This window comes from Xenopus tropicalis, chromosome 6, assembly GCF_000004195.4.
Source record: "Xenopus tropicalis strain Nigerian chromosome 6, UCB_Xtro_10.0, whole genome shotgun sequence".
Lineage (NCBI taxonomy): Eukaryota > Metazoa > Chordata > Amphibia > Anura > Pipidae > Xenopus > Xenopus tropicalis.
In genome coordinates, this window is record NC_030682.2 from 154,149,872 (window position 1) to 154,171,582 (window position 21,711).

Genomic DNA, 21,711 nt, shown 5'->3' on the forward strand with positions numbered 1-21,711 from the left:
TTTCTAACCCACTTGGCTTGCCCCCTGCTCCTTTCTACCCACTTGGCTTGCCCCCTGCTCCTTTCTACTCACTCGGCTTGCCCCCTGCTCCTTTCTAACCCACTAGGCTTGCCCCCTGCTCCTTTCTAACCCACTCGGCTTGCCCCCTGCTCCTTTCTAACCCACTCGGCTTGCCCCCTGCTCCTTTCTAACCCACTCGACTTGCCCCCTGCTCCTTTCTAACCCACTCGACTTGCCCCCTGCTCCTTTCTACCCACTTGGCTTGCCCCCTGCTCCTTTCTACTCACTCGGCTTGCCCCCTGCTCCTTTCTAACCCACTAGGCTTGCCCCCTGCTCCTTTCTAACCCACTCGGCTTGCCCCCTGCTCCTTTCTAACCCACTCGACTTGCCCCCTGCTCCTTTCTACCCACTTGGCTTGCCCCCTGCTCCTTTCTACCCACTTGGCTTGCCCCCTGCTCCTTTCTACTCACTCGGCTTGCCCCCTGCTCCTTTCTAACCCACTTGGCTTGCCCCCTGCTCCTTTCTACCCACTTGGCTTGCCCCCTGCTCCTTTCTACCCACTTGGCTTGCCCCCTGCTCCTTTCTAACCCACTCGGCTTGCCCCCTGCTCCTTTCTAACCCACTTACCTTGCCCCCTGCTCCTTTCTACTCACTCGGCTTGCCCCCTGCTCCTTTCTACCCACTTGGCTTGCCCCCTGCTCCTTTCTACCCACTTGGCTTGCCCCCTGCTCCTTTCTACTCGCTCGGCTTGCCCCCTGCTCCTTTCTAACCCACTTGGCTTGCCCCCTGCTCCTTTCTACCCACTCGGCTTGCCCCTGCTCCTTTCTAACCCACTCGGCTTGCCCCCTGCTCCTTTCTACTCACTCGGCTTGCCCCCTGCTCCTTTCTACCCACTTGGCTTGCCCCCTGCTCCTTTCTACCCACTTGGCTTGCCCCCTGCTCCTTTCTACTCACTCGGCTTGCCCCCTGCTCCTTTCTACTCACTCGGCTTGCCCCCTGCTCCTTTCTAACCCACTCGGCTTGCCCCCTGCTCCTTTCTAACCCACTCGACTTGCCCCCTGCTCCTTTCTACTAACTCGGCTTGCCCCCTGCTCCTTTCTACTCACTCGGCTTGCCCCCTGCTCCTTTCTAACCCACTTGGCTTGCCCCCTGCTCCTTTCTACTAACTCGGCTTGCCCCCTGCTCCTTTCTACTCACTCGGCTTGCCCCCTGCTCCTTTCTACCCACTTGGCTTGCCCCCTGCTCCTTACTTGATTATGTAGGAATATGAATTCTTCCAAAATTCACGGTGGAGCCAAGTTTTGTCAGGCGTGACGTGTTGCTGTTTGTCTGTGCAGCAGTCTGGAGGCTACTCCTACCCAACATACAGAGCCACCTGTGCCCGCCACGGCTACTACAGCTCTCCTGCATGTGGAGTCATTGACTTTAATGAGCAGTTGTCACAGCCAATAACCAACGCCATCACCAGATCCTGGACAGAAGTTTTCAGGTAAAATGTCCGTCACAGCATGGGATGGTGGGAGTGTGACCCCAATACAGCTGCGTCTGTACAGCTCTCCCCTCTGTGTAACTGCTCGCTCTATGTGCTGCCCTCTATTAGTGGCTGTGCCTGAGCCTGTGCCTGAGTCTGTGCCTGTACATGTGCCTGAGCCTGTGCCTGAGTCTGAGCCTGTACATGTGCCTGAGCCTGTGCCTGAGCCTGTGCCTGAGCCTGTGCCTGTACCTGTGCCTGAGCCTGTGCCTGTGCCTGTACCTGTGCCTGAGCCTGTGCCTGAGCCTGTGCCTGTGCCTGTACCTGTGCCTGAGCCTGTACCTGAGCCTGTACCTGTGCCTGTACCTGTACCTGAGCCTGTACCTGTGCCTGTACCTGTGCCTGTGTCTGAGCCTGTGCCTGAGCCTGAGCCTTAGCTGAATGGCTGCACTTACGCTACTAACACGCCAGTCTCTGTTTATGTCTGACAGTGGGGAACTGGTCGAGTGCTTGAGTCGGTTTAACCAGTCGGTCTCCAAACTACTCGCACTGTTCTTCAGGAATATGAGATCTCAGCTGGTCGGACTGGGAAGCGGTCAGGAAATGATTTCATTCATTGAGAAGCAACAGCTGAAATCCACCCAGGCAGAGGTACCGAGATTTCTCATTGGCTACTAGTAGAAAATGTCTTTTTCTGTACCTTCTCCTCCTCCTAGTATCTACTCCATCATTCCTCATCCTCCTCCCAGTACTCATCTACCTCTATTTCCTCTCCTAGTATCTACTCCATCATTCCTCATCCTCCTCCCAGTACTCATCTACCTCTATTTCCTCTCCTAGTATCTACTCCATCATTCCTCATCCTCCTCCCAGTACTCATCTACCTCTATTTCCTCTCCTAGTATCTACTCCATCATTCCTCATCCTCCTCCCAGCACTCATCTACCTCTATTTCCTCTCCTAGTAACTACTCCATCATTCCTCATCCTCCTCCCAGTACTCATCTACCTCTATTTCCCCTCCTAGTATCTACTCCATCATTCCTCATCCTCCTCCCAGTACTCATCTACCTCTATTTCCCCTCCTAGTATCTACTCCATCATTCCTCATCCTCCTCCCAGTACTCATCTACCTCTATTTCCCCTCCTAGTATCTACTCCATCATTCCTCATCCTCCTCCCAGCACTCATCTACCTCTATTTCCTCTCCTAGTATCTACTCCATCATTCCTCATCCTCCTCCCAGCACTCATCTACCTCTATTTCCCCTCCTAGTATCTACTCCATCATTCCTCATCCTCCTCCCAGTACTCATCTACCTCTATTTCCCCTCCTAGTATCTACTCCATCATTCCTCATCCTCCTCCCAGTACTCATCTACCTCTATTTCCTCTCCTAGTATCTACTCCATCATTCCTCATCCTCCTCCCAGCACTCATCTACCTCTATTTCCTCTCCTAGTATCTACTCCATCATTCCTCATCCTCCTCCCAGTACTCATCTACCTCTATTTCCCCTCCTAGTATCTACTCCATCATTCCTCATCCTCCTCCCAGTACTCATCTACCTCTATTTCCCCTCCTAGTATCTACTCCATCATTCTTCATCCTCCTCCCAGCACTCATCTACCTATTTCCTCTCCTAGTATCTACTCCATGATTCCTCATCCTCCTCCCAGTACTCATCTACCTATTTCCCCTCCTAGTATCTACTCCATCATTCCTCCTCCTCCTCCCAGTACTCATCTACCTCTATTTCCTCTCCTAGTATCTACTCCATCATTCTTCATCCTCCTCCCAGCACCTCATCTACCTCTATTTCCTCTCCTAGTATCTACTCCATCATTCCTCATCCTCCTCCCAGTACTCATCTACCTATTTCCCCTCCTAGTATCTACTCCATCGTTCCTCATCCTCCTCCCTGTACTCATCTACCTCTATTTCCTCTCCTAGTATCTACTCCATCATTCCTCATCCTCCTCCCAGCACTCATCTACCTCTATTTCCTCTCCTAGTATCTACTCCATCATTCCTCATCCTCCTCCCAGCACTCATCTACCTCTATTTCCTCTCCTAGTATCTACTCCATCGTTCCTCATCCTGCTCCCAGTACTCATCTACCTCTATTTCCTCTCCTAGTATCTACTCCATCATTCTTCATCCTCCTCCCAGCACTCATCTACCTATTTCCTCTCCTAGTATCTACTCCATCTTTCCTCATCCTCCTCCCAGTACTCATCTACCTATTTCCCCTCCTAGTATCTACTCCATCATTCCTCATCCTCCTCCCAGTACTCATTTACCTATTTCCCCTCCTAGTATCTACTCCATCATTCTTCATCCTCCTCCCAGTACTCATCTACCTATTTCCCCTCCTAGTATCTACTCCATCATTCCTCATCCTCCTCCCAGTACTCATCTACCTATTTCCCCTCCTAGTATCTACTCCATCATTCCTCATCCTCCTCCCAGCACTCATCTACCTATTTCCCCTCCTAGTATCTACTCCATCATTCTTCATCCTCCTCCCAGTACTCATCTACCTATTTCCCCTCCTAGTATCTACTCCATCATTCCTCATCCTCCTCCCAGCACTCATCTACCTATTTCCTCTCCTAGTATCTACTCCATCTTTCCTCATCCTCCTCCCAGTACTCATCTACCTATTTCCCCTCCTAGTATCTACTCCATCATTCCTCATCCTCCTCCCAGTACTCATCTACCTATTTCCCCTCCTAGTATCTACTCCATCATTCTTCATCCTCCTCCCAGTACTCATCTACCCATTTCCCCTCCTAGTATCTACTCCATCATTCCTCATCCTCCTCCCAGTACTCATCTACCTATTTCCCCTCCTAGTATCTACTCCATCATTCCTCATCCTCCTCCCAGCACTCATCTACCTATTTCCCCTCCTAGTATCTACTCCATCATTCTTCATCCTCCTCCCAGTACTCGTCTACCTATTTCCCCTCCTAGTATCTACTCCATCATTCCTCATCCTCCTCCCAGTACTCATCTACCTATTTCCCCTCCTAGTACCTACTCCATCATTCCTCATCCTCCTCCCAGTACTCATCTACCTCTATTTCCCCTCCTAGTATCTACTCCATCATTCCTCATCCTCCTCCCTGCACTCATCTACCTCTATTTCCCCTCCTAGTATCTACTCCATCATTCCTCATCCTCCTCCCAGTACTCATCTACCTCTATTTCCTCTCCTAGTATCTACTCCATCATTCCTCATCCTCCTCCCAGTACTCATCTACCTATTTCCCCTCCTAGTATCTACTCCATCATTCCTCATCCTCCTCCCAGTACTCATCTACCTCTATTTCCTCTCCTAGTATCTACTCCATCATTCCTCATCCTCCTCCCAGCACTCATCTACCTCTATTTCCTCTCCTAGTATCTACTCCATCATTCCTCATCCTCCTCCCAGCACTCATCTACCTCTATTTCCTCTCCTAGTATCTACTCCATCGTTCCTCATCCTCCTCCCAGTACTCATCTACCTCTATTTCCTCTCCTAGTATCTACTCCATCATTCTTCATCCTCCTCCCAGCACTCATCTACCTATTTCCTCTCCTAGTATCTACTCCATCATTCCTCATCCTCCTCCCAGTACTCATCTACCTATTTCCCCTCCTAGTATCTACTCCATCATTCCTCATCCTCCTCCCAGTACTCATCTACCTATTTCCCCTCCTAGTATCTACTCCATCATTCTTCATCCTCCTCCCAGTACTCATCTACCTATTTCCCCTCCTAGTATCTACTCCATCATTCCTCATCCTCCTCCCAGTACTAATCTACCTATTTCCCCTCCTAGTATCTACTCCATCATTCCTCATCCTCCTCCCAGTACTCATCTACCTATTTCCCCTCCTAGTATCTACTCCATCATTCCTCATCCTCCTCCCAGCACTCATCTACCTATTTCCTCTCCTAGTATCTACTCCATCATTCCTTATCCTCCTCCCAGTACTCATCTACCTATTTCCCCTCCTAGTATCTACTCCATCATTTCTCATCCTCCTCCCAGTACTCATCTACCTATTTCCCCTCCTAGTATCTACTCCATCATTCCTCATCCTCCTCCCAGCACTCATCTACCTCTATTTCCCCTCCTAGTATCTACTCCATCATTCCTCATCCTCCTCCCAGTACTCATCTACCTATTTCCCCTCCTAGTATCTACTCCATCATTCCTCATCCTCCTCCCAGCACTCATCTACCTCTATTTCCCCTCCTAGTATCTACTCCATCATTCCTCATCCTCCTCCCTGTACTCATCTACCTATTTCCCCTCCTAGTATCTACTCCATCATTCCTCATCCTCCTCCCAGCACTCATCTACCTATTTCCACTCCTAGTATCTACTCCATCATTCCTCATCCTCCTTCCAGCACTCATCTACCTATTTCCACTCCTAGTATCTACTCCATCATTCCTCATCCTCCTCCCAGCACTCATCTACCTATTTCCACTCCTAGTATCTACTCCATCATTCCTCATCCTCCTCCCAGTACTCATCTACCTCTATTTCCTCTCCTAGTATCTACTCCATCATTCCTCATCCTCCTCCCAGTACTCATCTACCTCTATTTCCTCTCCTAGTATCTACTCCATCATTCCTCATCCTCCTCCCTGTACTCATCTACCTATTTCCCCTCCTAGTATCTACTCCATCATTCCTCATCCTCCTCCCTGTACTCATCTACCTATTTCCCCTCCTAGTATCTACTCCATCATTCCTCATCCTCCTCCCAGCACTCATCTACCTATTTCCTCTCCTAGTATCTACTCCATCATTCCTCATCCTCCTCCCAGTACTCATCTACCTCTATTTCCTCTCCTAGTATCTACTCCATCATTCCTCATCCTCCTCCCAGTACTCATCTACCTCTATTTCCCCTCCTAGTATCTACTCCATCATTCCTCATCCTCCTCCCAGTACTCATCTACCTCTATTTCCCCTCCTAGTATCTACTCCATCATTCCTCATCCTCCTCCCTGTACTCATCTACCTCTATTTCCTCTCCTAGTATCTACTCCATCATTCCTCATCCTCCTCCCAGTACTCATCTACCTCTATTTCCCCTCCTAGTATCTACTCCATCATTCCTCATCCTCCTCCCAGTACTCATCTACCTATTTCCCCTCCTAGTATCTACTCCATCATTCCTCATCCTCCTCCCAGTACTCATCTACCTATTTCCCCTCCTAGTATCTACTCCATCATTCCTCGTCCTCCTCCCAGTACTCATCTACCTCTATTTCCCCTCCTAGTATCTACTCCATCATTCCTCATCCTCCTCCCAGCACTCATCTACCTCTATTTCCTCTCCTAGTATCTACTCCATCATTCCTCATCCTCCTCCCAGTACTCATCTACCTCTATTTCCCCTCCTAGTATCTACTCCATCATTCCTCATCCTCCTCCCAGTACTCATCTACCTCTATTTCCCCTCCTAGTATCTACTCCATCATTCCTCATCCTCCTCCCAGTACTCATCTACCTCTATTTCCCCTCCTAGTATCTACTCCATCATTCCTCATCCTCCTTCCAGCACTCATCTACCTATTTCCTCTCCTAGTATCTACTCCATCATTTCTCATCCTCCTCCCAGTACTCATCTACCTCTATTTCCCCTCCTAGTATCTACTCCATCATTCCTCATCCTCCTCCCAGCACTCATCTACCTCTATTTCCTCTCCTAGTATCTACTCCATCATTCCTCATCCTCCTCCCAGTACTCATCTACCTCTGTTTCCCCTCCTAGTATCTATCCATCATTCCTCATCCTCCTCCCAGTACTCATCTACCTCTATTTCCCCTCCTAGTATCTACTCCATCATTCCTCATCCTCCTCCCAGCACTCATCTACCTCTATTTCCTCTACTAGTATCTACTCCATCATTCCTCATCCTCCTCCCAGTACTCATCTACCTCTATTTCCTCTCCTAGTATCTACTCCATCATTCCTCATCCTCCTCCCAGCACTCATCTACCTCTATTTCCTCTCCTAGTATCTACTCCATCATTCCTCATCCTCCTCCCAGTACTCATCTACCTCTATTTCCTCTCCTAGTATCTACTCCATCATTCCTCATCCTCCTCCCAGTACTCATCTACCTATTTCCCCTCCTAGTATCTACTCCATCATTCCTCATCCTCCTCCCAGCACTCATCTACCTCTATTTCCCCTCCTAGTATCTACTCCATCATTCCTCATCCTCCTCCCTGTACTCATCTACCTATTTCCCCTCCTAGTATCTACTCCATCATTCCTCATCCTCCTCCCAGCACTCATCTACCTATTTCCACTCCTAGTATCTACTCCATCATTCCTCATCCTCCTTCCAGCACTCATCTACCTATTTCCACTCCTAGTATCTACTCCATCATTCCTCATCCTCCTCCCAGCACTCATCTACCTATTTCCACTCCTAGTATCTACTCCATCATTCCTCATCCTCCTCCCAGTACTCATCTACCTATTTCCACTCCTAGTATCTACTCCATCATTCCTCATCCTCCTCCCAGTACTCATCTACCTCTATTTCCTCTCCTAGTATCTACTCCATCATTCCTCATCCTCCTCCCAGTACTCATCTACCTCTATTTCCTCTCCTAGTATCTACTCCATCATTCCTCATCCTCCTCCCTGTACTCATCTACCTATTTCCCCTCCTAGTATCTACTCCATCATTCCTCATCCTCCTCCCTGTACTCATCTACCTATTTCCCCTCCTAGTATCTACTCCATCATTCCTCATCCTCCTCCCAGCACTCATCTACCTATTTCCTCTCCTAGTATCTACTCCATCATTCCTCATCCTCCTCCCAGTACTCATCTACCTCTATTTCCCCTCCTAGTATCTACTCCATCATTCCTCATCCTCCTCCCTGTACTCATCTACCTCTATTTCCTCTCCTAGTATCTACTCCATCATTCCTCATCCTCCTCCCAGTACTCATCTACCTCTATTTCCCCTCCTAGTATCTACTCCATCATTCCTCATCCTCCTCCCAGTACTCATCTACCTCTATTTCCCCTCCTAGTATCTACTCCATCATTCCTCATCCTCCTCCCAGTACTCATCTACCTATTTCCCCTCCTAGTATCTACTCCATCATTCCTCATCCTCCTCCCAGTACTCATCTACCTCTATTTCCCCTCCTAGTATCTACTCCATCATTCCTCATCCTCCTCCCAGTACTCATCTACCTCTATTTCCCCTCCTAGTATCTACTCCATCATTCCTCATCCTCCTCCCAGTACTCATCTACCTATTTCCCCTCCTAGTATCTACTCCATCATTCCTCATCCTCCTCCCAGCACTCATCTACCTCTATTTCCTCTCCTAGTATCTACTCCATCATTCCTCATCCTCCTCCCAGCACTCATCTACCTCTATTTCCCCTCCTAGTATCTACTCCATCATTCCTCATCCTCCTCCCAGTACTCATCTACCTCTATTTCCTCTCCTAGTATCTACTCCATCATTCCTCATCCTCCTCCCAGTACTCATCTACCTCTATTTCCCCTCCTAGTATCTACTCCATCATTCCTCATCCTCCTCCCAGTACTCATCTACCTCTATTTCCCCTCCTAGTATCTACTCCATCATTCCTCATCCTCCTCCCAGTACTCATCTACCTATTTCCCCTCCTAGTATCTACTCCATCATTCCTCATCCTCCTCCCAGTACTCATCTACCTCTATTTCCCCTCCTAGTATCTACTCCATCATTCCTCATCCTCCTCCCAGTACTCATCTACCTCTATTTCCTCTCCTAGTATCTACTCCATCATTCCTCATCCTCCTCCCAGCACTCATCTACCTCTATTTCCTCTCCTAGTATCTACTCCATCATTCCTCATCCTCCTCCCAGTACTCATCTACCTCTATTTCCCCTCCTAGTATCTACTCCATCATTCCTCATCCTCCTCCCAGTACTCATCTACCTCTATTTCCCCTCCTAGTATCTACTCCATCATTCCTCATCCTCCTCCCAGTACTCATCTACCTCTATTTCCCCTCCTAGTATCTACTCCATCATTCCTCATCCTCCTTCCAGCACTCATCTACCTATTTCCTCTCCTAGTATCTACTCCATCATTTCTCATCCTCCTCCCAGTACTCATCTACCTCTATTTCCCCTCCTAGTATCTACTCCATCATTCCTCATCCTCCTCCCAGTACTCATCTACCTCTATTTCCCCTCCTAGTATCTACTCCATCATTCCTCATCCTCCTCCCAGCACTCATCTACCTCTATTTCCCCTCCTAGTACCTACTCCATCATTCCTCATCCTCCTCCCAGTACTCATCTACCTCTATTTCCCCTCCTAGTATCTACTCCATCATTCCTCATCCTCCTCCCAGCACTCATCTACCTCTATTTCCCCTCCTAGTATCTACTCCATCATTCCTCATCCTCCTCCCAGTACTCATCTACCTCTATTTCCTCTCCTAGTATCTACTCTATCATTCCTCATCCTCCTCCCAGCACTCATCTACCTCTATTTCCTCTCCTAGTATCTACTCCATCATTCCTCATCCTCCTCCCAGCACTCATCTACCTCTATTTCCTCTCCTAGTATCTACTCCATCATTCCTCATCCTCCTCCCAGTACTCATCTACCTCTATTTCCTCTCCTAGTATCTACTCTATCATTCCTCATCCTCCTCCCAGTACTCATCTACCTCTATTTCCTCTCCTAGTATCTACTCCATCATTCCTCATCCTCCTCCTCGTACTCCTCTACCTCTATTTCCTCTCCTAGTATCTACTCTATCATTCCTCATCCTCCTCCCAGTACTCATCTACCTATTTCCTCTCCTAGTATCTACTCCATCATTCCTCATCCTCCTCCCAGCACTCATCTACCTCTATTTCCCCTCCTAGTATCTACTCCATCATTCCTCATCCTCCTCCCAGTACTCATCTACCTCTATTTCCCCTCCTAGTATCTACTCCATCATTCCTCATCCTCCTCCCAGTACTCATCTACCTCTATTTCCCCTCCTAGTATCTACTCCATCATTCCTCATCCTCCTCCCAGTACTCATCTACCTCTATTTCCCCTCCTAGTATCTACTCCATCATTCCTCATCCTCCTCCCAGTACTCATCTACCTCTATTTCCCCTCCTAGTATCTACTCCATCATTCCTCATCCTCCTCCCAGTACTCATCTACCTCTGTTTCCCCTCCTAGTATCTACTCCATCATTCCTCATCCTCCTCCCAGCACTCATCTACCTATTTCCCCTCCTAGTATCTACTCCATCATTCCTCATCCTCCTCCCAGCACTCATCTACCTATTTCCCCTCCTAGTATCTACTCCATCATTCCTCATCCTCCTCCCAGCACTCATCTACCTATTTCCCCTCCTAGTATCTACTCCATCATTCCTCATCCTCCTCCCAGCACTCATCTACCTATTTCCCCTCCTAGTATCTACTCCATCATTCCTCATCCTCCTCCCAGTACTCATCTACCTCTATTTCCCCTCCTAGTATCTACTCCATCATTCCTCATCCTCCTCCCAGTACTCATCTACCTCTATTTCCCCTCCTAGTATCTACTCCATCATTCCTCATCCTCCTCCCTGTACTCATCTACCTCTATTTCCCCTCCTAGTATCTACTCCATCATTCCTCATCCTCCTCCCAGCACTCATCTACCTCTATTTCCTCTCCTAGTATCTACTCCATCATTCCTCATCCTCCTCCCAGTACTCATCTACCTCTATTTCCCCTCCTAGTATCTACTCCATCATTCCTCATCCTCCTCCCAGTACTCATCTACCTATTTCCCCTCCTAGTATCTACTCCATCATTCCTCATCCTCCTCCCAGCACTCATCTACCTCTATTTCCTCTCCTAGTATCTACTCCATCATTCCTCATCCTCCTCCCAGTACTCATCTACCTCTATTTCCCCTCCTAGTATCTACTCCATCATTCCTCATCCTCCTCCCAGTACTCATCTACCTCTATTTCCCCTCCTAGTATCTACTCCATCATTCCTCATCCTCCTCCCAGTACTCATCTACCTCTATTTCCCCTCCTAGTATCTACTCCATCATTCCTCATCCTCCTCCCTGTACTCATCTACCTCTATTTCCCCTCCTAGTATCTACTCCATCATTCCTCATCCTCCTCCCAGCACTCATCTACCTCTATTTCCTCTCCTAGTATCTACTCCATCATTCCTCATCCTCCTCCCAGTACTCATCTACCTCTATTTCCCCTCCTAGTATCTACTCCATCATTCCTCATCCTCCTCCCTGTACTCATCTACCTATTTCCCCTCCTAGTATCTACTCCATCATTCCTCATCCTCCTCCCAGCACTCATCTACCTCTATTTCCTCTCCTAGTATCTACTCCATCATTCCTCATCCTCCTCCCAGTACTCATCTACCTCTATTTCCCCTCCTAGTATCTACTCCATCATTCCTCATCCTCCTCCCAGTACTCATCTACCTCTATTTCCCCTCCTAGTATCTACTCCATCATTCCTCATCCTCCTCCCAGTACTCATCTACCTCTATTTCCCCTCCTAGTATCTACTCCATCATTCCTCATCCTCCTCCCAGCACTCATCTACCTATTTCCTCTCCTAGTATCTACTCCATCATTCCTCATCCTCCTCCCAGTACTCATCTACCTCTATTTCCCCTCCTAGTAACTGCTTCACAATTCCACTTTCTCTTCCATATATAGAAAGAGTACCGCACACACAGGGGCTTAATGCAAAAAGAAAAAAGTGTTTATATAAAAACGTCCAGGTGGTGCCCTCCCTCCCTTCCTCCTCCAATCCACGAATTTCCTACACACATATATATATATATATATATATATTCCTAGTATACACTCACCAGTCACTTACACCTACACACATATATATATATTCCTAGTATACACTCACCAGTCACTTACTCCTACACACACATATATATATTCCTAGTATACACTCACCAGTCACTTACACCTACACACATATATATATATTCCTAGTATACACTCACCAGTCACTTACACCTACACACATATATATATATTCCTAGTATACACTCACCAGTCACTTACACCTACACACATATATATATATTCCTAGTATACACTCACCAGTCACTTACACCTACACACATATATATATATTCCTAGTATACACTCACCAGTCACTTACACCTACACATATATATATATATATTCCTAGTATACACTCACCAGTCACTTACACCTACATATATATATATATATATATATATATATATATTCCTAGTATACACTCACCAGTCACTTACACCTACATATATATATATATATATATATATATATATTCCTAGTATACACTCACCAGTCACTTACACCTACATATATATATATATATACATATATATATATATATTCTGTTTCTGCTCATTGCTGCACGTGAGTAAATAGTTGGAAGAGACATAAGTTGATGGAGGATCTGTTACTGAGGCAGCAATCACCCTGCAAACAGTAAGGTGGGTGCTCATGTTTTTGGATATTACTGATTGGGCTACAATGTGAGATGACTCTTGTGCCCCCCCTATTGGGATAAGGATACATGACACAATAGAAGGCAGCAGATACATAGAGAACGAGGTCCGGTTACCAGTTCAGGTGAAACGTCAGCCAATGGGTGTAATTGCAGCCAGCACAGTCCGGCATTATCCAAAAGCCCTACAATGGGCAAACTTACGGCTCTTTCTCCCCCCCCCAGCTCCTGAATTTCTTTGTGGATCAGAAGGAATACATCAGTCGGAGGCAACGCCACATTTCACGCTTACTAACCCCCGAAGTCCAGAAAAGGATGATTGAAGTGTATAATGGTAACCATTCTTACTTACCCAAATCTCTATGGGTCTGCTCCCCCATAATCCCATAACCCCCTGTGGCTTTTAGTGCCCATGTTTTCCTGTTATTAAGGTGCCAGTGTAGTGCCCAGCGCTGTACAGGCACAGGGTGTATGATAGTGACAGATACAGCAGGTACAGAGGGCCTTGCCCAATACAGCTGACAGCTGATAAAGGTGGAGCCACCTGCAGGTGTGGGGGAGATTCAGGCTGGTGTCTGACAATATGTATAATATATATATATATACCCTAATATATTATAACCCCAATATATATATATTACTTGTAATATATGAGAATTTGAGACGTTACCTTGGAGTTCCGAGACCTTTATAACTGCACTAATATGTAGTCTCTCTATACTGACTGGGGCACAGGCACATTCCCAAGTGCAGGGAGTGTAATATCAGCACAAATTGTGTATCCCTGGGTCAGTAGGTTCCGCAGCGCTCAGTTTGGACTCAGTTTACGCCCAACGGACTGCAGGGAAATTACAGGGACTGCAAGTTGCGCTCGTAAATGTGCCCATAATCTCCCTGTTGGTTTAAACACAGACTTGGGTTTAGCAGCTTTGCAATGAGTTAAAGGAGAAGGAAAGGCATTTTGGCAGTTTATTGCCAATAGATTACACACAATAGCGCCACCTAGAACCCTATATTTACTCTGCAGAAAGCTTTGCCAGCCTGGGTAACAGCCCTAGAAGCTCCCTCTTTGCTTAAGATAGTAGCTTCCATTTTAGCTTGGTCTGACTTACCTTTGCTGCCTGCTCCTGGAACAGCTTTCAAATCAGATTATACAGCAGAGAGGGGAGGGGGAGAGAGGAGAGATGGGAGGGGGAGGATGAGAAGGGAGGGGGAGAGAGGAGCAAACTGTGCCCTGAAGGATTTGTCTGTCCATCTACACCAAAACTCATGGGAGGATGCTGAGAGGCTTTGGGTATTGAACTATAAAGGGGGAGTGCTATTCCCCCATCACTTTATTGCACTCTTCTGGAGGTGTGTGACGGTTCTACATGTGATGGAAGGGTTTCCTTTGTATCTGCAGTGTTAATGACTTGTAGATTATACATGGGGAGTTTTTGGGTATCGGGGGGAATTGGCTGAGGGTTGGATTTCTCCTGCTTCAGTCTGTTTCCAGCCCCCGGCCCCTATTTGTATCTCCAGAGGAAGAAGAAAGATTGTGGTGATGAGATGGCAGTGTAAGAAATACAAATAACTGTATCACGTTACCCCAAAGAGCCCTCCTTGTGACAGGCCTAACGTGGCCCCCCATGTATCAGTTACATGTGGAACAGATTGTTGGTGTCAGAGCTGTATGCTCACTGTATAAGGGGGGCAATAATATCAGAGTGCTAGAGCAAAGGTTGATACTTGCCCCGCTGTGTACTTGCCCCGCTGTGTACTTGCCCCGCTGTGTACTTGCCCCGCTGTGTACTTGCCCGCGTTTGCCCCGCTGTGTACTTGCCCCGCTGTGTATTTGCCCCGCTGTGTACTTGCCCCGCTGTGTATTTGCCCCGCTGTGTACTTGCCCGCGTTTGCCCCGCTGTGTACTTGCCCCGCATTTGCCCCGCTGTATATTTCATGCTGCTGGGTCTCCCCTGTTTTATCTGGTTACTTGTTTATCTGTCTCACTTCTGGCTCCAAGGAAACTGTCTGTCTTTTTGCAGATTGTCAGTCTGTAAAGGGTGAGGGAAGTTTTGAGAGAATGAAAAGCTTGATGTTTTCCCACGTTAAGGAGAGAAAGCAGCAAATCTTCGGAGACGCCGCACTCAGCCTCATGGAGCAGCTCCACTTTCTGCAGGTACTGACCCGGGAACTCCTGGCATTGGCCTTAGCAACGGCAGCTTGGTATACAAACCGTCACATTTACTTCTATTACACTTAGGGTGATAGTCACTAGGGGTTGGTGCCAGGGGGCAGTCAGGGTGATATTCACTAGGGGTTGGTGCCAGGGGGCAGTCAGGGTGATAGTCACTAGGGGTTGGTGCCAGGGGGCAGTCAGGGGGATAGTCACTAGGGGTTGGTGCCAGGGGGCAGTCAGGGTGATATTCACTAGGGGTTGGTGCCAGGGGACACTCAGGGTGATAGTCACTAGGGGTTGGTGCCAGGGGGCAGTCAGGGTGATAGTTACTAGGGGTTGGTGCCAGGGGGCAGTCAGGGGGATAGTCACTAGGGGTTGGTGCCAGGGGGCAGTCAGGGTGATAGTCACTAGGGGTTGGTGCCAAGGGGCAGTCAGGGTGATATTCACTAGGGGTTGGTGCCAGGGGGCAGTCAGGGTGATATTCACTAGGGGTTGGTGCCAGGGGGTACTCAGGGTGATATTCACTAGGGGTTGGTGCCAGGGGGCAGTCAGGGTGATATTCACTAGGGGTTGGTGCCAGGGGGCAGTCAGGGTGATAGTCACTAGGGGTTGGTGCCAGGGGGCAGTCAGGGTGATAGTCACTAGGGGTTGGTGCCAAGGGGCAGTCAGGGTGATATTCACTAGGGGTTGGTGCCAGGGGGCAGTCAGGGTGATATTCACTAGGGGTTGGTGCCAGGGGGCAGTCAGGGTGATATTCACTAGGGGTTGGTGCCAGGGGGCAGTCAGGGTGATATTCACTAGGGGTTGGTGCCAGGGGGCAGTCAGGGTGATAGTCACTAGGGGTTGGTGCCAGGGGGCAGTCAGGGTGATAGTCACTAGGGGTTGGTGCCAAGGGGCAGTCAGGGTGATATTCACTAGGGGTTGGTGCCAGGGGGCAGTCAGGGTGATATTCACTAGGGGTTGGTGCCAGGGGGCAGTCAGGGTGATATTCACTAGGGGTTGGTGCCAGGGGACACTCAGGGTGATATTCACTAGGGGTTGGTGCCAGGGGGCAGTCAGGGTGATAGTCACTAGGGGTTGGTGCCAGGTGGCAGTCAGGGTGATATTCACTAGGGGTTGGTGCCAGGGGACACTCAGGGTGATAGTCACTAGGGGTTGGTGCCAGGGGGCAGTCAGGGTGATAGTCACTAGGGGTTGGTGCCAGGGGCACTCAGGGTGATATTCACTAGGGGTTGGTGCCAGGGGGCAGTCAGGGTGATATTCACTAGGGGTTGGTGCCAGGGGGCAGTCAGGGTGATAGTCACTAGGGGTTGGTGCCAGGGGGCAGTCAGGGTGATATTCACTAGGGGTTGGTGCCAGGGGGCACTCAGGGTGATATTCACTAGGGGTTGGTGCCAGGGGGCAGTCAGGGTGATATTCACTAGGGGTTGGTGCCAAGGGGCAGTCAGGGTGATATTCACTAGGGGTTGGTGCCAGGGGGCAATCAGGGTGATATTCACTAGGGGTTGGTGCCAGGGGGCAGTTAGGGTGATATTCACTAGGGGTTGGTGCCAGGGGGCAATCAGGGTGATATTCACTAGGGGTTGGTGCCAGGGGGCAATCAGGGTGATATTCACTAGGGGTTGGTGCCAGGGGGCAGTTAGGGTGATATTCACTAGGGGTTGGTGCCAGGGGGCAGTCAGGGTGATATTCACTAGGGGTTGGTGCCAGGGGGCAGTCAGGGTGATATTCACTAGGGGTTGGTGCCAGGGGGCAGTCAGGGTGATATTCACTAGGGGTTGGTGCCAGGGGGCAGTCAGGGTGATATTCACTAGGGGTTGGTGCCAGGGGGCAGTCAGGGTGATATTCACTAGGGGTTGGTGCCAGGGGGCAGTTAGGGTGATATTCACTAGGGGTTGGTGCCAGGGGGCAATCAGGGTGATATTCACTAGGGGTTGGTGCCAGGGGGCAATCAGGGTGATATTCACTAGGGGTTGGTGCCAGGGGGCAGTCAGGGTGATATTCACTAGGGGTTGGTGCCAGGGGGCACTCAGGGTGATATTCACTAGGGGTTGGTGCCAGGTTGCAGTCAGGGTGATATTCACTAGGGGTTGGTGCCAGGGGGCAGTCAGGGTGATATTCACTAGGGGTTGGTGCCAGGGGGCAGTCAGGGTGATATTCACTAGGGGTTGGTGCCAGGGGGCAGTCAGGGTGATATTCACTAGGGGTTGGTGCCAGGGGGCAGTCAGGGTGATAGTCACTAGGGGTTGGTGCCAGGGGGCAATCAGGGTGACTTTCACTAGGGGTTGGTGCCAGGGGGCAGTTAGGGTGATAGTCACTAGGGGTTGGTGCCAGGGGGCACTCAGGGTGATAGTCACTAGGGGTTGGTGCCAGGGGGCAGTCAGGGTGATAGTCACTAGGGGTTGGTGCCAGGGGGCAGTCAGGGTGATATTCACTAGGGGTTGGTGCCAGGGGGCAGTCAGGGTGATATTCACTAGGGGTTGGTGCCAGGGGGCAGTCAGGGTGATAGTCACTAGGGGTTGGTGCCAGGGGGCAATCAGGGTGACTTTCACTAGGGGTTGGTGCCAGGGGGCAGTTAGGGTGATAGTCACTAGGGGTTGGTGCCAGGGGGCAGTCAGGGTGATATTCACTAGGGGTTGGTGCCAGGGGGCACTCAGGGTGATCGTCAGTAGGGGTTGGTGCCAGGGGGCAGTCAGGGTGATAGTCACTAGGGGTTGGTGCCAGGGGGCACTCAGGGTGATATTCACTAGGGGTTGGTGCCAGGGGGCACTCAGGGTGATAGTCACTAGGGGTTGGTGCCAGGGGGCAGTCAGGGTGATATTCACTAGGGGTTGGTGCCAGGGGGCACTCAGGGTGATCGTCAGTAGGGGTTGGTGCCAGGGGGCAGTCAGGGTGATATTCACTAGGGGTTGGTGCCAGGGGGCAGTCAGGGTGATATTCACTAGGGGTTGGTGCCAGGGGGCAGTCAGGGTGATACCCCCTAGTTTGTACCCACTGATTCTCCCTCTTATGCCACAGACCTACATTCGGGACAGTCTGAGTAACTTTGTGAAAGAGAGACTTTACTCCCTGAGGCAACAGTGTGAGCCCCTTCTGCAGCCAATGAAGAAAGAGGAGGAAATGCTTCCAGGTATCCCCACTCCCAGCATCCCTAGGGGAAGGCACTTAAAGGGAAAGTGTGCCATTTGTTACTTGTAATATTATGCCCATTGATGTTACTGTTTGTCCCTGTGTGGTGGGTGGGGGGGTCTGTTCTGCCTCCCACATGGGGCATCAGATGAAAACAGCACCATACAAAATGCCAGCTGGGGCTGTACTGGAGTAAATGGCGGTACCATTGGGCTCTGGGCAACAGGTATGCACACTTTGGGGGGATAAAGTGGGGGGGCAGGAGCCTGATCCCCAACATCATCTTGTGGCTTAATGGGAGCAACTCCCAGCAACACTCTTCCAACGTCCAGTAGGAACCTTCCCAGATGGGTAGGGGTAGTTATAGCAGCAAGGGGAGGGCAACTTCATATTAACCCTTTTGGTCTGATAATGGGATGTTGGGGGGAAGGAATCCCCATACCTTTAGCCATATACTATATACACATTCATAGCAAACCCTCCTATGGAATTGATGGATCAGAAGATTCTCTCTGCCTGTCCCCCATTATCTCTGGCACACTAGCAACATTAAGTAACCAATCAGATACAAAGGATCCGGTTAGAAATTGTGGGGGGGTGGGGGTCCAGGTTCCCATGCCCCAGAGCTTCAGCTTAAAGGGCAATTTCACCTTCAAATTAATCTCCTGTATGTTAAAGAATGGTAAAATCAGTGTCTGCAGCATTGGGGGCAAGTGGGTAGAGTTCCAAACCCCCTTTTCTCTGATCCAATGAAGCCACCCCCCAAATGCAAATACAAGTAATGGGGTGGGGGTCTTCATGTTGTCTTCTGTGTTGGGAGAACAGGTCCATGCTGGTGCGGGTTCCGATCCAGTTCTGAACAAGAACTATGCTAAGAGGCCATATACTGTAAAGGCATTGAGTCTTGGCTAGTAGGGAGGTTTAGGCTGCTCCTTTGGGTGCCTACATGTCTGTCCACTTGTGTAGGTCAGTAGGAGTCTGTCACCCTGTGAGGCACGAAGGGGATAAATCTGTTGCCCCGGTGCCATACATGGGGGGGAAGCTGGTGTAGTTGAGGAACACTCCGTACACCCCAGCACCAAATTGGACTTCCCTATGTTCTATCTTCAGATCTCCGAAATATCTGGTCCCGTGTTAGTCACATCTGCCAGAGATCACAAGTGGATTTCCGTCTTCCTGAGCTTGAAATCACCCCCAAACCTGAGCCCTGTCACCAGGAGACAAGGGCCCAGAACAGGGTGGAACCCCCAGAAATAACTTGCCTGTGCAAAGTGGTCAGAATAGGAGAGAATCCCATCCTCAACTGCAACACCATCAAGGTATAGTGGCTGGTGAGGCTATAGCAACGGGTGTCTTTGTAGTGAAGTTTCCATTGGGTACAATGTGGTTACCATAGGAATATAATGAGGTTTCCATAGGAATATAATGATGTTACCATTGGGGTATATTGAGCTTACCATTGGGGTATAATGAGGTTACCATTGGGGTATAGTGAGGTTACCATTGGGGTATATTGAGCTTACCATTGGGGTATAATGAGGTTACCATTGGGGTATAATGAGGTTACCATTGGGGTATAATGAGGTTACCATTGGGGTATAATTAGGTTACCATTGGGATATAATGAGGTTACCATTGGGGTATAATGAGGTTACCATTGGGGTATAATGAGGTTACCATTGGGGTATAATTAGGTTACCATTGGGTTATAATGAGGTTACCATTGGGATATAGTGAGGTTATCATTGGGTTATAATGAGGTTACCATTGGGATATAGTGAGGTTACTATTGGGGTATAATGAGGCTACCATTGGGGTATAATGAGGGGTTACCATTGGGGTATAATGAGGTTACCATTGGGATATAGTGAGGTTACCATTGGGATATAGTGAGGTTACCATTGGGGTATAATGAGGTTACCATTGGGATATAGTGAGGTTACCATTGGGGTATAATGAGGTTACCATTGGGATATAGAGAGGTTACCATTGGGGTATAGTGAGGTTACCATTGGGGTATAATGAGGTTACCATTGGGGTATAATGAGGTTACCATTGGGGTATAGTGAGGTTACCATTGGGATATAGTGAGGTTACCATTGGGGTATAATGGGTTACCATTGGGGTATAATGAGGTTACCATTGGGGTATAGTGAGGTTACTATTGGGGTTTAATGAGGTTACCATTGGGGTATAGTGAGGTTACCATTGGGGTATAATGAGGTTACCATTGGGGTATAATGAGGTTACCATTGGGGTATAATGAGGTTACCATTGGGATATAGTGAGGTTACCATTGGGGTATAATGAGGTTACCATTGGGGTATAGTGAGGTTACCATTGGGGTATAATGAGGTTACCATTGGGGTATAATGAGGTTACCATTGGGATATAGTGAGGTTACCATTGGGGTATAATGAGGTTACCATTGGGGTATAGTGAGGTTACCATTGGGGTATAGTGAGGTTACCCTTGGGGTATATAAACGCTCCTTTCAGGCCCCACATTATGATAGAGGAGTGACTTTAGCTCTGGGGCGCACAGGGGAGTTAAGCAGTACTGAGGGAAGACTCTGGGGGTGAGAGACTCTGCAGTAAGAAGTTTATGGGTTTATGGAACAGGGTACTGAGTACCAGCTGGGAATTGTGTTTAGAACCTGAGGTGCCCCAGCAGTAGGGGTAGTGGGTAAGTAGTGAGGGTGCCTCAGCAGTAGGGGTGGTGGGTATGTAGTGAGGGTGCCTCAGCAGTAGGGGTGGTGGGTAAGTAGTGAGGGTGCCCCAGCAGTAGGGGTGGTGGGTAAGTAGTGAGGGTGCCCCAGCAGTAGGGGTGGTGGGTAAGTAGTGAGGGTGCCTCAGCAGTAGGGGTGGTGGGTATGTAGTGAGGGTGCCTCAGCAGTAGGGGTGGTGGGTATGTAGTGAGGGTGCCCCAGCAGTAGGGGTGGTGGGTATGTAGTGAGGGTGCCCCAGCAGTAGGGGTGGTGGGTATGTAGTGAGGGTGCCCCAGCAGTAGGGGTAGTGGGTAAGTAGTGAGGGTGCCCCAGCAGTAGGGGTGGTGGGTAAGTAGTGAGGGTGCCCCAGCAGTAGGGGTGGTGGGTAAGTAGTGAGGGTGCCCCAGCAGTAGGGGTGGTGCGTAAGTAGTGAGGGTGCCCCAGCAGTAGGGGTGGTGGGTATGTAGTGAGGGTGCCCCAGCAGTAGGGGTGGTGGGTATGTAGTGAGGGTGCCCCAGCAGTAGGGGTGGTGGGTAAGTAGTGAGGGTGCCCCAGCAGTAAGGGGTGGTGCGTAAGTAGTGAGGGTGCCCCAGCAGTAGGGGTGGGTGGGTATGTAGTGAGGGTGCCCCAGCAGTAGGGGTGGTGGGTATGTAGTGAGGGGTGCCCCAGCAGTAGGGGTAGTGGGTAAGTAGTGAGGGTGCCCA

The 21,711-nt window shown here is 49.3% G+C and overlaps 1 protein-coding gene across 4 annotated transcripts in view; it reads left to right on the plus strand.

Moving 5' to 3' along the window:
* The window catches only part of nuggc (nuclear GTPase, germinal center associated), a 116,118-nt gene that overhangs the window by 64,857 nt on the left and 29,550 nt on the right, over positions 1 to 21,711 (plus strand). For all 4 annotated transcript variants that reach the window (XM_031903781.1, XM_031903782.1, XM_031903783.1 and 1 more), the window contains 6 exons: positions 1,338 to 1,489; positions 1,963 to 2,122; positions 13,239 to 13,347; positions 15,038 to 15,171; positions 18,190 to 18,301; positions 19,411 to 19,619. In XM_031903781.1, the coding sequence (XP_031759641.1) occupies positions 1,338 to 1,489; positions 1,963 to 2,122; positions 13,239 to 13,347; positions 15,038 to 15,171; positions 18,190 to 18,301; positions 19,411 to 19,619 (876 nt within the window). The remainder of the gene's footprint in view (positions 1 to 1,337; positions 1,490 to 1,962; positions 2,123 to 13,238; positions 13,348 to 15,037; positions 15,172 to 18,189; positions 18,302 to 19,410; positions 19,620 to 21,711) is intronic.